The sequence below is a fragment of the Dipodomys merriami genome, unplaced genomic scaffold (genome assembly GCF_024711535.1).
Source record: "Dipodomys merriami isolate MVZ:Mamm:240054 unplaced genomic scaffold, mDipMer1.0.p SCAF_5, whole genome shotgun sequence".
Lineage (NCBI taxonomy): Eukaryota > Metazoa > Chordata > Mammalia > Rodentia > Heteromyidae > Dipodomys > Dipodomys merriami.
In genome coordinates this window covers 39674063-39689137 of record NW_027206068.1, presented here as the reverse complement: position 1 = coordinate 39689137, position 15075 = coordinate 39674063, and the positions used below count along the sequence as shown (strand labels likewise).

General features: G+C 36.9%; 1 protein-coding gene across 6 annotated transcripts in view; it reads right to left on the bottom strand.

Moving 5' to 3' along the window:
- The window catches only part of Cdk14 (cyclin dependent kinase 14), a 558419-nt gene that overhangs the window by 380400 nt on the left and 162944 nt on the right, over nucleotides 1-15075 (bottom strand). For all 6 annotated transcript variants that reach the window (XM_069996437.1, XM_069996440.1, XM_069996441.1 and 3 more), the window contains one exon: nucleotides 13591-13670. In XM_069996437.1, the coding sequence (XP_069852538.1) occupies nucleotides 13591-13670 (80 nt within the window). The remainder of the gene's footprint in view (nucleotides 1-13590; nucleotides 13671-15075) is intronic.

Genomic DNA, 15075 nt, shown 5'->3' with positions numbered 1-15075 from the left:
TCAACTCTGTAACTACTATTTATATTTTTACGTAACCTTGGACAAGAATTCCCTGATAGTACAGCTTTATGATAACTAAAATAAAGATAACATCTTCATAATGTTTAAAAAATAAATAAACCAGATCATGGACTTGAATATGACCAATAAGGTCTTTAATTTACATAAAATTAACCTGTTATATAAATTACAACACCCTGTGAACAATTGGCACATGGATGTTGTTTCAAATCTGCCATGTCTATGACTGAATTCAGTATCCTACCCATATTATTTTTCTTCCTCTCACAGTCCTTGTCTTATCATTGGCTCTTCTGTTCATCCCATTACACAAGCCAAACTCCTGGAAGTCATCTGAACACTCCTATTCATCAAACTCTCTGTTCTAAGGCACATTTGTGTCTTTACCAAGTTTTCCTCTGAAATCCCATATATTCATTTCCTGCCAAGGGATTTTTGAAAGAAATACGTACAATTTGGGGTGCCCCTAAGTGTTTCAAATACCTTTTAGTTCCTCTACATTACCTGTAAGACCTGAACTAAAAACTAGGGAGCTTCAATAAATACATGTTGAAGAGTGAGAATTCCTTGTAACATCTATCTCTTACTGGGTACTCATAAAGTAGGCAGCAAATTTAAATCATATAGGAGGAGATTAATAATTCTTCCCTGTGGAAATTGAATCTTCCTGCCAATAAAGATGTCCATATTCTTACATCTGACCTACCACAGGGAAAAAATAACTTATCGCCACCACTGTATAGTGAAGCCAACAAACCAATGTCCCCTACCAGACACCCACAGCTTCTAACCAACATATTATTGACTCTTATCAATGAGTTGAACTGGGTGATGGTGACTGACACTTGTGAGGCTAGCTACCCAAGAGGTAGAGATCAGGAAAATATAGTTCAAAACCAGATCAGGCAAAAAGTCCACAATAGCCTATCTTATTCAGTAGCTGAATGCAATGGCATGACAACTGCTAACCTCACTACATGGGTGACTGAGACTGGGAGGTTCCAGACCAGCCTGGGAAAATGATTAATGAGACCCCCACCTCAGGAGAAAATATGGACATGATGGAATACTTGCTATGGTGGGTAGCATAAAAAGGAAGATGGTGGTCCAGGACCATCTAGGCAAAAAGCAAGACCTTATCTAAAAATCAAGGTGAGCCAAAGGGCTTAAGGTGTAGATCAAGCAGTAGAGAGAGTACCTGCCTAGCAAGTATGAAACTCTGAATTAAAGCTCTCATGAAGTACATAAAAATACAGATATACACATACATATATACACACATATATTCACAAACATATAAATGCATATGTATGTGTGCATTTACATATATATACACCTATGCATTAATATATATATATATATATTAAAAATCAAAATCTCCAGGTTGCTGAAAGATGTTTCCAATAAGAGACTAAAATATGAGGCAGAGAAAATACAGAACCAAATCAATAGAACTGTATCACTTAACCTCTAAGATGTAAGAGACGAAATGCTTCTGATAGTCTTCAGATCTTTTTAAAATCCCAATATATTTTCCTGAATTTTCAATAAATGTTAATACATTTTTACTTCCAAAACATTTTTCATTAGTCCTTATTTGTTTTTTGGCCTCATTTTTATATTTAATGGATATAATGTCACAATAATTTATTAAGTATTTTCACCGTGTTTTATAAAAATGGAAAGTAAAATACAAAAAGTTTTAAACTTTCTCAAAATCATATGGTTAGGAATTCAGGCAAAATTTTAATTCAGTGCTTCAGATCCCTGACACTTAACCATCTTAACTACTAGACTGATTGCCTCTTGGACATGAACTTATTGATAAGAATCAAACATACATGGGATTGGGAATGTGGCTTAGTGGTAGAGTGCTTGCCTACTATGCATGAAGCCCTGGGTTCGATTCCTCAGTATCACATAAACAGAAAAAGTCAGAAGTGGGTCTGTAGCTCAAGTGGTAGAGTGCTAACCTTGAGCAAAAAGAAGTTCAGGGACAGTGCCCTGAGTTCAAGGCCCAAGACTAACAAAATAAAAGAAGAAGAAGAATCAAACGTACAGCTGGAGCCCTATCACTACACAAATGAAAAACTCCTCAGTGAAGTATTCTGTAAAGTCTGCTTAATTCCCACCTTAATTCATATAGCATTCATGCATTCCAAGTAACCACGGTACCCCTGGAGCTTTAAAATTCTTGACAGTCAGGTGCTTATAGTTCATGCCTGTAATACTAGCTACTCAAGAGACTGAGATCTGAGAATCACAATTTGAAGCCTGTCCAGACAAACAAACCCAAAAGACTCTAATCTCCAATAACCACCAAAAAGCCAGAAGTAGAGTTGTAGCTCAAGTAGTACAGCACTTGCTTTGAGCCCAAAAGCTCAGGGATAGTGTCTAGACCCTGAATTCAAGGTCTAGCATCATTATACACACACATACTCTCTCTCTCTCTCTCTCTCTCTCTCTCTCTCTCTCTCTCTCTCTCTCTCTCTCTCTCTCTCTCTCTCTCTCTCTCTCTCTCTCTCTCTCTCTCTCTTCAATAAAACAGCTGAATTCAAAATGCTGAAACCTAAAGTTTCCAAGACATAAAGAGATACATAATTTTGCCTATCATCTATTGCATTAATACAGGGTAAAAGATAATAAAAAATCCTGATTATATTATTCTTATTAATTTGGAAATCATTACTAGATGATGAGCAATTCATACACTGAAATTGACAAAACTTGGTAACCAACAGCTAAGTTCTCAAGCTCCTCTCTAACATCTTCTTCCAGTTCTGATACATATGGAAATTTACACAAGGAGACTGACTTGTCCTCTTTGTCCCCTCAAAAGTAGTTTCCAAGTCAGGACCCTGTAGCTCACACCTGTAATCCTAGTTACTCAGGAGGTTGAGAGCTGAGCATCACAAAGCCAGTTGGTACAGAAAAGTCTCCATGAGACTCATTTTTGTAATTTAGTTTTTATTTTAAAGATGTACAAAGGGATTACAGCTACATAAATCAAGTAATGAGTATATTTCTTTTTGAACAGTATTATCTCTACCCTCATTTTTTTTTTTATCAACTACTCAAAAATAGGACTCGAAGCAGTAGAGCACTCGTCCTGAGCAAAAGAGTGAGGGCCTCATGGGAGACAAAAATGTAGTTTCTAGGAGCCTAAGCATGAAAGTGCCCAGGTCAGTGGAGTGGGAGAGGATGGGAGGCCTGAGTTCCTGAGTTCCCTGTGGTAAAGGTTCTCTGCACTGGAAAGGTGACAGAGAAAGTGTGCTCTGGCATCCAGGAATCTGATAATGATTTAGATTACAACCAAAGATGATTATATACCTATCAATTAATCCTACATATATGCTGAAGTACTAATTTTTGCAAGCAAATCTTTTTTTAATTTTTTTTATTGTGAAAATATCGTATAGAGGGGTTACAATTACATGGACAAGATAATGAGTACATTTCTTATCAAGCATTGTTGCCTCCTCCTTTGTTTCCCCTTCCCATCTCCCACCCCCTCACCTCCCACCCTCCCCCACTGCCCCACCCCCCAGCCAAAGTTGTAAAGTTCGTTTTTCCACATAACATCTTATACATCTCATTGTTGCAATGGGTCCACATGTATCCCTACTTAAACGATTTGTTTATCTTTGAGTAAATGTATTGGAAACCCCAACAACCAATTTATAGAATTATGGAAGTAGACCTTTATCATTCCACTTAGTAGATTTTGAGATTCCCACTATATCAGTTCTTCCTCCTTCTAACCCCAAACTACCAACATTTCAACCCTGTTCAAAGCCATGACAAGATATAATCTATTTTCCACACTAGGTGGATCTGATGAGTCATTCAATCATCCACGAATGATTCACAATAGTCTTAAAAAAATAAATGAATATTGAAAGACCCAAGTCACCTTGGGGAAAGTTAATGTATTCATTCATCTGCTATATGTAAAACTTCAGTAAATGGAAAACAATGACAAATGTTATCAAAACTACTAAACAGTTCATTTTCACCGAAGGTTTTAAAGATGAAATGTAGGGCTCAGTCCACTATTTTCTACCAATGTGTCAGTCAAACTAAGAGGAATAAATATTGTATTGGATTGAATACTAATTCCAAAAATTTCATATCCACTTAGGACTTAAAATTATAACTTTACTTGTGAACACTCTTCACATTTAATAAAATTAGCTAAATGAAAATAGAGCCATTCTAGATCCAAGTAGCATGGACATCTAATGCATGGTGTCTTATAAGAAGGCAAGGCACACAGTGCCACACAGAAAAAGCCACATTTAAGACAGAGGAAGAATTGTACTAGTATGTAATTAATTAAGACTGCCAGGCCCTAGTAAAGATTTTCTTCTATTGCTAATAACTTTTAGAGTTCTAGCATCTAAAGCCATACAAATGTAAACTACTAAGTTTGTGATAATGTATCCCAGCAGCCCTACCTAGAAGAGTGACATAACATCCTGAACATGAAACTTCAGTTGGTGAACTACCAATTGAATTTTAACTCAATTATATATCAAACCTCACTTTCAGTTTTCACAAATAATTACACAGTATGGCTTCAAGGAAGTGGTTAATTTTTTTAAAAAGTATGGTTAATTTTTTAAAAAGTAAACATAATGAATAAACTTAAAATACAAAGAAATGATATCAACATAGCAGCCAAACACTACGTGTCCACACTGCTTTTGGCTTGAATTCAGGGCAGGGGGCATGTCCCTGAGCCTTTTTTGCTCTAGATTAGTACTCTACCACTTGAGCCACAACTCCACTTTCAGTTGTTTTCTTGTTGTTGTTGCTGTTGTTGTTGTTTAAAGTTGGTAGTTAACTGGAGACAAGAGTCTCATGTACTTTACTTTCCAAGCTCATATCAAATCATAGTCCTCAGATCTCAGCCGCCTAATATCTAGAATTGTTTTATTAAAATCAGTTTTATTTTTTATCTCATACATACCACTAACAAATGTAGAAAACAACAATTCATGTAATTTACATATCAGGCTTACATTCTTAGAAATGTTTATTGTAGAATTCAAAACTAATAACAAAGGATCAAATAATTCATTATATGAGCAGATTAGTTATTTCCAATTACTATCTAAGTTAAATGAGGCATTATTTTCCTTAATCTCCTTCTCAGCTACTACTGTCTTTCTTGGTAGCACCATTTACTACTGGAAATCTAAACTATTCCCATAGAATTTCAACAGAACAAATAATTTTAAAAAAACAAAATATAGAGAAAGAGAAAAAGAACAAGTGAAACTTATGGAGATATTCTGAATATGTGTTATTTCCTCTTTTTGATCCTTTCCTGTGCTAATTGAGTAGTGTTCATCTATCTTTATTAATAATTACCATCACTTAATTAAAAATATTCCTTTGTCCCCTCCAAAAAAATCCCTCTTTTATGATGCAATAATAACAGAATCATTTGTAAGGAATTAAAATGAAACACGAATTCAAAATTTCTACTTAAAGTTTCTCTGTCATACTGGAATGTTTAAGTGTAGGCCTTTGGTATGACTTACAGGATTAATTTTCCTATCTACAAAAAACTAGCTGTGACCTTACACAAATGAATTAACCTTCACATGCCTAACTTCCTTCACACTAAAATACAATAAAGAATAGTACTAAATTTTGAGAGAATTAAATGAGTCTATAAGCTTTGCTATGCATGTATTATTTGTAAGGATATGCTAAAAACTTATCTATTGAAATTGTTACTACTTTGATTTAAGTTTATTCTTTATCAGAATATTTAGGCTTATTTTTAGGCCTGCCTATAGAAACTATAATGTATTCAAAAATATATAAAGTGCATGAAAAGTGTACCCCTACCTTCCTGGTCTGAGAAAATGCTAGAGCAAAACATTCTATCGAACATATCACAGAGTAAGGAAGTTGTGTTAACGATAGGACAGCCTAAGACCTATTATCCACTCCTGCTCAAATCTTTTCATATCTCCTAACTTCTTGTGAGGAACACCACAAACCATAATGGAATAATATAAGGATTCTAAATTAAATACAAAAGCTGGCCCTCAGTGGACCTATGTAATTTTTCTAAGATGTCATCAAAGACAGTAAGTTTCAAAGCTCCTGAACCTGAATTAAGCCATTACACACTCTAGCTGGAGAAGATGATATTCAAAAAGTCCATCTCTGGATACAAATCTAGGTAAGATTACAGTTGCTAAGGATTTCCACTTTAAATGAAAATTATGTGTTAAAATGTAAATTCCTACCTAATCCTATAAGAGGAAAGCATCTATTTGAAAACTACTGCTCATGGTCCCCATTCTGTGTCCCTGCTATTCACAGATGGAGAATAGGCATTGACCAGAACAGAGCCAAATTCAAATTCAAGTGTTACCTCTCTACCGAATGAGCAGAAGCTAACCCTGTCAGTGGAAAATGAATGCATCTCAGGGCCTCACACTCTTCAAGTCCTACCACTAAATGCACACAGGACTTACTGTGCATGATTTATAGAAGAATTAATAGAAAAGAGAGAAAAGCTTTGAAATAGTAATAGCTTTTGTTGCCACACATAAACAGCAGAAAAATTAACTGTGAAAGACAGGGATGCCCTAGAATTTAATCCTTTGTACTACCATAAAGTCACTTTGCCATTACTAGCCATCACTTAGAATTTAAACTTTATTAGGGAAACCCTAAAATACTGCATGCAAAGGAAAAATGAATGTTATTTTGTAATCAGATTTATCACTTTTGATATGTACAACAATAAAATATCTCACTTCTTGGGAAATTAAATCATGGTGCTGAAGTAGACACTTTGTAAGAATTGGAAGGCACATTTCAATAATTCAACAAGTAGCATTACTACTAAGCAATTTTATTGGCTTGTGCATCCCACCCACAAAATTTGTATGTTCAAGCTTTAACCACAGTTTTTGGACTGTTTTTGTGACTTTTGAGATAGGACATTTACAGAGGTAATTTACAAAGGTAACAAAGCCAATAAGATGGACTCCAATCCAGTATGACTCATATCCGACTGATATCCTTATAAAAAGAAGGTATTTGAAAGTAAGCCAATCCCAAAGAAAAGTAGGTTGCATGGTTTCCCTCATTTGTAATAACTAGAATATGTCTATGATATTCTTAACAAGGGATCACAACAGCCCAATTACTAAGTGCATATGACTATATATAATAAAGGGTATCAACATGAATTCTAAGATTTGGAAACAAGAGGTTCTTATTATGTCTTGTATGCAATTATTTCTATTTTTTCTGTTTTAGTTTTCTGAACCCTTTGTCTTGCATGTAAGTTTATCCAATCCTTGGAAAGGAAAGTGAATTACAGAAACAGCAGAACAAAGGGCGAACTAATACAACAATGATACTCACTTGACACCATGAAGGAAATGGACTATATAACTTGGTGGGGAGGGCAGTAGGGAGTGGTAAGTGGGAAAAAATGAGGGAATGGATAACAGTGTGTAGAAAGAAATGTACTCATTATCTTACTTATGTAACTGTAACTCCCTGTGCATCACCTTTACAATAAAGATATATATATATATATGAAGATATTTGAACATGGACAGTCACAGAAGGAAGACCATGGGAAAACAAAAGAAGACATCTCCAAGCCAAGAAAGGAGGCCTAGAACCGATTATCCCCTCATAGGTCTAAACAATGGTCATACAGCCAGACACTAGTGGCTTACTGCTGTAATCCTAGCTATTCAGGAGGCAGAGACTTGAGGATCACTGTGAGACTGTGAGTCTGTGAGATGCTTGGCTCCAACTACCAGAAAACAAGAACGGTGCTGTGGCTCAAAGTGGTAGAGCACTTGCCTTCAGCAAAAGAACTCAGTGATAGCCCTGAGTTCAAGCCTCAAAACCAAAACAAAACAAAAAGAAAGAATGGTCATAGAACCTTGACCTATGACTTAGCAGAACTCAGAACTATGAGACATCATTCAAGATGTTTAGAATACCAGTTGTGTAGAACCTTCACACATCATCCTAGTAGAGTAATACAGACAAAGACAGAATCAAAACCAAGCATTTGAATACTCATGAGGTTTCCATCATTCCAATGTCTTGTAATCAAACTCTCTGTTTCAAAGACCTTAAATGAGTCTCTTGTCTTTTGCTTTCATGCCTACTTTTCCCTTTTGTCCTTCTGCCTTGTGGAATGGAAGGACACAGAAAAATGAACCAACCTATTCAGATGGTAGGGCCATGCTCTTAGACTTCCCAGCCTCCAGAATTGTGAACCAAATAAATCCTTAATCAGTGCTTTAAAAAAATCCTAAATTTAAATCAAAACAGAACTCAGAAAGTGGAAAAACCTCCCATGCTCCTGGATTGGAAGGATCAACATCGTGAAAATGGCAATACTTCCCAAGGATATCTACAAATTCAATGTGATACCTATCAATATTCCAACCTCAATCTTCAAGGAAATAGAAGAGACAATCCAAAAATTCATATGGAACAATAAAAGACCCCAAATAGCAAAAAAGATCCTTAACAGAAAGGACAGTGCTAGAGGAATATCAATACCAAATTTTAAACTACAAAGCCATAGTAATCAAAACAGCTTGGTACTGGCACAAGAACAGACCTCAGGACCAATGGAATAGAATTGAAAACCAAGAAATGAACCCACAGACCTATAGCCATCTAATCTTCAATAAGGGAGCTAAAAAAATAGAATGGAAGAAAGACAGCCTCTTCAGTAAATGGTGCTGGCAAAATTGGTTAACTACTTGTAGAAAACTAAAGCTAGATCCTTATGTATCACCCTGTACCAGAATCAACTCCAAGTGGATCAAAGACCTCGGAGTCAAAGCAGACATTCTGAAAACATTACAGGATGGAAAAGGAGAAACCCTAGGTCTCCTAGGCACAGGCCAAAATTTTCTTTTTTTTTTTTTCAGGTAAGGGGTAGGTTTATTCAGTAGACCTGCTGGGACCAGACAAGGTTGGCACTCCACGTGGCTGGGAAAGGCCTGGGAAAGAGAGAGAGCTGGGAAAGAGAGGAAAGAGCTAGAAAAGAGCTAGAAAAAAGCAGAGAGAGAGAGCAGAGAGAGAGGAGAGAGCAGAGAGCAGAGACAGCTAGAAAAGAGCAGAGAGAGAGGAGAGAGAGAAGAGAGAGAGCAGAGAGAGAGCAGAGAGAGAAAAAAAGCAGAGAGAGAGCAGAGAGAACTAGAAAAGAACAGAGCCAAAATTTTCTTAATAGAGACCCGGAAACGCAACAAATCAAAGAAAAGTTGGACAAATGGGATTGCATGAAATTGTAGAGCTTCTGCATGGCAAAGGACATAGGAAAGCCCACAGATTGGGAGAAGATCTTCACTAGCCATACAATGGACAAGGGTCTCATATCTAAAATATACCTGGAACTCAAAAAATTAAATCCCCCAACAACAAATCCTCAAAGAAACAACTGCCCAATAAATAAGTGGGTTAAAGACTTAAAGAGAAAGTTCCCTGAAGAGGAAAGAAGGATGGCCAATAGACACATGAAGAAATGTTCAACCTCCCTAGCCATAAAAGAAATGCAAATCAAAACAACATTGAGATACCACCTCACCCCAGTTAGAATGGCTATAATCAAGAGCTCGAGGGCTGGCAAGGTAGGTGACTCAGTGGTAGAGCGCTTGCCTTGCATGAATGAGGCCCTGGGTTTGATTCCTCAGCACCGAAAGTGGCCCTGTGGCTCAAGTGCTAGAGCGATAGCCTTGAGGTGAAGAGCTTAGGTACAGCGCTCAGGCCCAGAGTTCAGGCCCATGACTGGAGCCCCCCCCAAAAAAAGAACTCTAATTACAACAGATGCTGGAGGGGACAGAAGGGAACCTTACTGCATTGTTGGTGGGAGTGTAAACTTGTTCAACCACTTTGGAAAGCAGTATGGAGGTTTCTCAAAAGACTCCACATAGAACTCCCCTATGACCCAGCAATCCCACTTTTGGGCATTTACCCAAATGTTCACAAACAAGACCATACTAAAGCTACCAGCACAACTATGTTTATTGCAGCATTATTTACCATAGCTAAGATATGGAACCAACCCAGATGCCACTCAGTAGATGAATGGATCAAGAAAATGTGGTATATTTGCACAATGGAATTCTATGCCCCCATCAGAAAGAATGGCATTGCCCCATTTGTTAGGAAATGTAAAGACTTGGAAAAAATTGTATTAAGTGAAGTAAGCCAGGCCAAAGAAACATAGGTCCCATGGTTTCCCTTATTTGCAATTACTAGTATATGTCTGAGTCAAGTAGAAACTGTCAGATAAGTTGATGTTAGGCGAAATGAATCCCAAAATAAGGATTCAAATGTTTTTTTTCTTTCTTGTGATTGTTTCTAACATATTTATTAGATTATTTTTTGTTGCTTTTGTCCCTCCCCCATTGTATAACCCCTGCTTTCACTGTATTTGATGTTGGTATAATTTGTGGAGGGGAAGGGAAAAAAGAAATCATTTAAATAGGGATACAGGTGGACCCATTGCTATAATGAGATGTACAAGACATTATGTCAAAAAATGAACTTTACGGTTTTGCCGGGGGGGGGGGGGGGCAGAAGATGGGAGGGGATGAGAAGGGGAAACAAAGGAGGAGGCAACAATGCTTGATAAAAAAAAATGTACTCATTACCTTGCTCATGTAATTGTAACCACTCTGTACGGTATTTTCACAATTAAAAATTCCGAAATTTATATTCAATTTCCTAAGGACCATTTTAATCTACTGTGTATGTTAACTTCTAAACTCTTGTATTAACTCCACTCCCATGTCACCAACAAGACATTTTCCTATGGATGTCTCATGGATTCAAAATAAACCTCTTCAAAAACTTAAGTAATTATAATATTTTGAATTCTAACAAGGTCTAGGCAAGGTCCAACTTCTTAGGCAAATTTTTTATCTGTCCTTTCTGGGCCTAAATGTTATATTTATAGTATAAATTCTATAAACAATATAAATTCTATAAAACAAAAAGGGAAATTCTTCAAAGGGATAATCCGAAGACTTAAGTAGAGAAGCATTGAAAAGAAGTGTTGAAAACAGTTCTTCATGCACTGACAAGCTATCTCTGGCACCATATTTTTACTCACAAAAACTTAAAACTATTGATATTTCTCTTAAATATCATCTATGATCAACAGTTTACATAGCTTTGACCTTTTCTCTCAGGATCAATTTTATTCCTGCCTCCTAACAAATCCATAATTTCTAATTTTTAATACTTTCAAGGACTCATTTATCATCAGCCTCCAGTTTCTTCTTTTATCTAATACAGATCACCATCTAATATCACAGTTCTCTTCCTGATCAACCCAGCTCAAAAGCATTCAGAGGCCTACTAACCACCAAAAGAGTTCTCACCTATGCAGCCCTTCATTCTACAGCACAACTGCAGCCCAAGTTCATCTCAAAGCTTACAATAAAGTATTATTAGCATTCAAGCTCAGCCCTCAGTGTGCCAAAGTTCATTGTATGCTTTATTCCCTGTGCTGTCTTGAATCCTCTTTCCAGTGACCAGGTACCTTGATATCACAGTCACATACTATGAACAAGGATATCATAACAACTTCAATTTTGATCACTTGCTTGCTTCTGTCCTTGAACCTACCCATTACAGTAAATTCTATAAATTTTATCCTTTTTTAAGGTTTACTTGTTATCTTTAAGTAGTTGCACAAAGGAGTTGCCATTTAATGGTTTCTAGAATAGACTGGTTTCTCCACAGATGAGCCATGGGATTGGAGGTGTATGCAAGGCATTGGTTGGTTGAGGCGGAGGAGAGGGTGGGCTGAGTTGGGGCAGTGTAGTATAAAAGTAAGGGAGAACAGAGGTCCTGAGGCTAGGTGAGGAGCCAGGTGAGGCCAACAAGGGTGTTGGTTTACCTTGGGTTCCACATCGCCACTGCAAAGGTAGATCCAGAGCCAGCCATCCTTGTGGGATCTGTTCACTTTCAGTATTGCAGGAGAGAGGGCAGTTTGCCTCAACCACCATCATCCATCTGTCTGTCCCTCCCTCCTATATACCTCCATACCATTGTGGAAAGGTCAGGATACCCCTTATGATTTTGTACCAGCTGTGGTGTCCCCTGGGATCTGGGTTGTACTGTGAGTGAAGCCCACCTCTTGAGGTTTTGAACTGTCATTCAAGGCCCCTGTCCTGTTTGGTGGTATCCCTACCACCTTCCTGTCACCTCCCCACATAATTGCCTGTTTCCTCAACCTGTCCCATTGCTAGCCAGTGAAAAGTTCTTTTCTCTCAAATAAAAACACTGTTATGACTAAAAATAAATAAATAAATAAAAATGCAGTTTATGACTGCAATATATCTTAACCTTAAACCTGGAGCAGCAACAACAACAAGGTTAAAATGGTTAATTCTAGAGTATAACCCACAGACTAGGGCCCATACCTGCTAGTCAGTTTCATTGTTTTTTTACTTCATTTTTGGTCTTCTATTTCCTGTGCCTCTCCTGTTTTCTCACATTCAAGGTCTACCCGCAACAAACTGAGTAACACTGACAATTTTTCCTTCCTCCAGAACTCAATAAGAATCTAACATCCCATCTCAGCCAGTGAGCCTTTTTTATATGTAACAAATATTTTACTACTTTTCTTTTCTTCTACTATTGTAAGAGAAATCCATGGGCTGGGAAGGTGGCTCAGTTGTAGAGTGCTTGCCTTGCATGCCTGAGGCCCTGGGTTCGATTCCTCAGCACCACATAAGCAAAAAGAAAAAAGCCAGAAGTGGCGCTGTGGCCCAAGTGGTAGAGCGCTAGCCTTGAGCTGAAGAGCTGAGGGACAGCGCCCAGGCCCAGAGTTCAGGCCCCACAACCGGAGCCCCCCCCCCAAAAAAAGAAATCCTTACACAATAGCATATGGAGAAAAACAGAAGTGGTGAGCACAGGAGAAAGGAAGACCTACCTCCTTGGAAAATCTGAGGTTACTGAACAGAATGTTTCAACTACTGGTGTGCAATCTGCTACGAAAAGGTTGAATGAAGTAAGAGAGAGAGAGATCTATTTTATTTGGTAAAAATAAAGTAACTGACAAACTCGATGATTGGTTTAGATAAATAGGAATACGCTGAGATAAACTAAAATACAATGAAGAACAGATGATGCAAAAGTCTTCAAAATTAAACAGAATGTGACAGGATTTTAAGAAGTACTGGATTCTTCGTTTGCTTTTTTAGCTAGGGCCTTTGGCTTACTAGGCAGTCACTGGACCATTTGAGCCAGGCCCCCAGCACATTTTGTCTTTGGTTAGTTTTCAGCTTAACTTTTTCTCAAGTTTCTGCCTGGAGAGAGACTCAGACTACATTCCTCCTTCCTAAAGCCTCCCTTGTAACTTACTGATTGAAATAAATCTCTGTAACTTTTTTCCCATTGCTCCAACCTTGATCTTCCCAATGTCTGCTGAAGGTTTTCTGACCCCTCAGCCTACAGAGTCCAATAAGAGAAAGAACAATGGACATTAAAACCAGCCCATACCATTTTAAGCCTCATACAAACACAAACATGAGTGCCTACCTTCCCTGATTGCTGTGAAAGGTGTACCTTCTTCTTCTTGCAGCCTGATCACCTTCAGGGCTACTAATTTCCCATTTACCCTGTGGGAAATGAAAGAAAAGATGAGAAATGAATCTGTGAAAATATGTGCCTAATTGCCTTCCTTATGATTTATATTTTATGCAATTTTTGCACTGAAAATGTCAGTGACTCAATTACACCACCACAGCAAGATTAATTCCAGAAAGATTGGGAATGCTATAGCATCATCAAAAATATTCACATTTTAAATATTCACACTTGCATTGGCAAAGATTTAACTCCAGTTTTCTGTGAGTCACTCTGTCCCTTCCAGAATCAAAGTAATATTTAACAAAATTACACATATTTGATGATTATTCTCAGATCAATTTAAAATGAAGCAGTCAAAATAATACTTTTCCTTTGTTTCGCCAAACTCCTTCTGGGTTGATTTTGCTGATCTGTCTATCTTCAGTTCTCAAGGGCAGAAACGACACTCAGTTTTCCTCTCTTTTCTCCCTCTCAGTAACACACTCCCCATTTTTCCTTTTAAACAAAAGTCTCCTGGGATTATATTTGATCTGGTTGTTTTTGTATTATAGCAGATGATGACCAAAAAGTTATGAATATACTATTACAAGATGACACAAAACCCAGCTATCCAAGGCAGATGGTTCTTCCAGACACATTCTAAATGTGTGTAAGCTTGAATGAAAAGTAAGATGAAACTATGGAGATAACTATTTATCCAGTTACTCCTGTCAGTAGTCAAATTTATGACTATCTAAATCAGTTTTGTTTGATCAATATTCTACGTTTGCTAGGCTGAGAGGCATACTTTATTTGGTTCATTTGTTAAAATGTGAATATTACAAGAAAGAATTTGGTGAGATGTAAATTTCCATTCCACATAGTTCTTCTGGAACCCAGCTCTCATCCTTAGATGTCAGCACTAACCATTATTCTTTACTTATTTTCACATCTATAGAGTTCCATATATACCACAAAAATTAATGCACACATCCATATTCATGTAAAGAGCATATATAAACAAATAATAGTATGTAATACAAAGTATACTATATATTGTTTTTGTCCTTTAACAATGTGGTAATTTATGAATTATAAATTCACAGAAAAGTGCCTCTAGTTTTTAAAGGGCCATAGGGTATTCCTTTGTATAACAGAGCATAATAAATTTAATTCCAGTCCTCTACTATTGGGCATTTAGCTTGTTCCCAATTTTTTGCTACCTTAATGGTGAAATGTATATTCTTATATATGAAATTTCACTCATAAGCATGTCTGTATGATAAATTCCTTTAAAAAGAATTGGAAGTTCAAAAGGTATGCATATTTAATTTTTTAACTTTGATGAATATTAGAAATGTATGGTAGATAAAGGATAAATTTAGCCTTTCTTATAGTAACGTGAAACTTCTTATTCCTTCCCTCTATCAACTATACAATAATACAATAATGTTT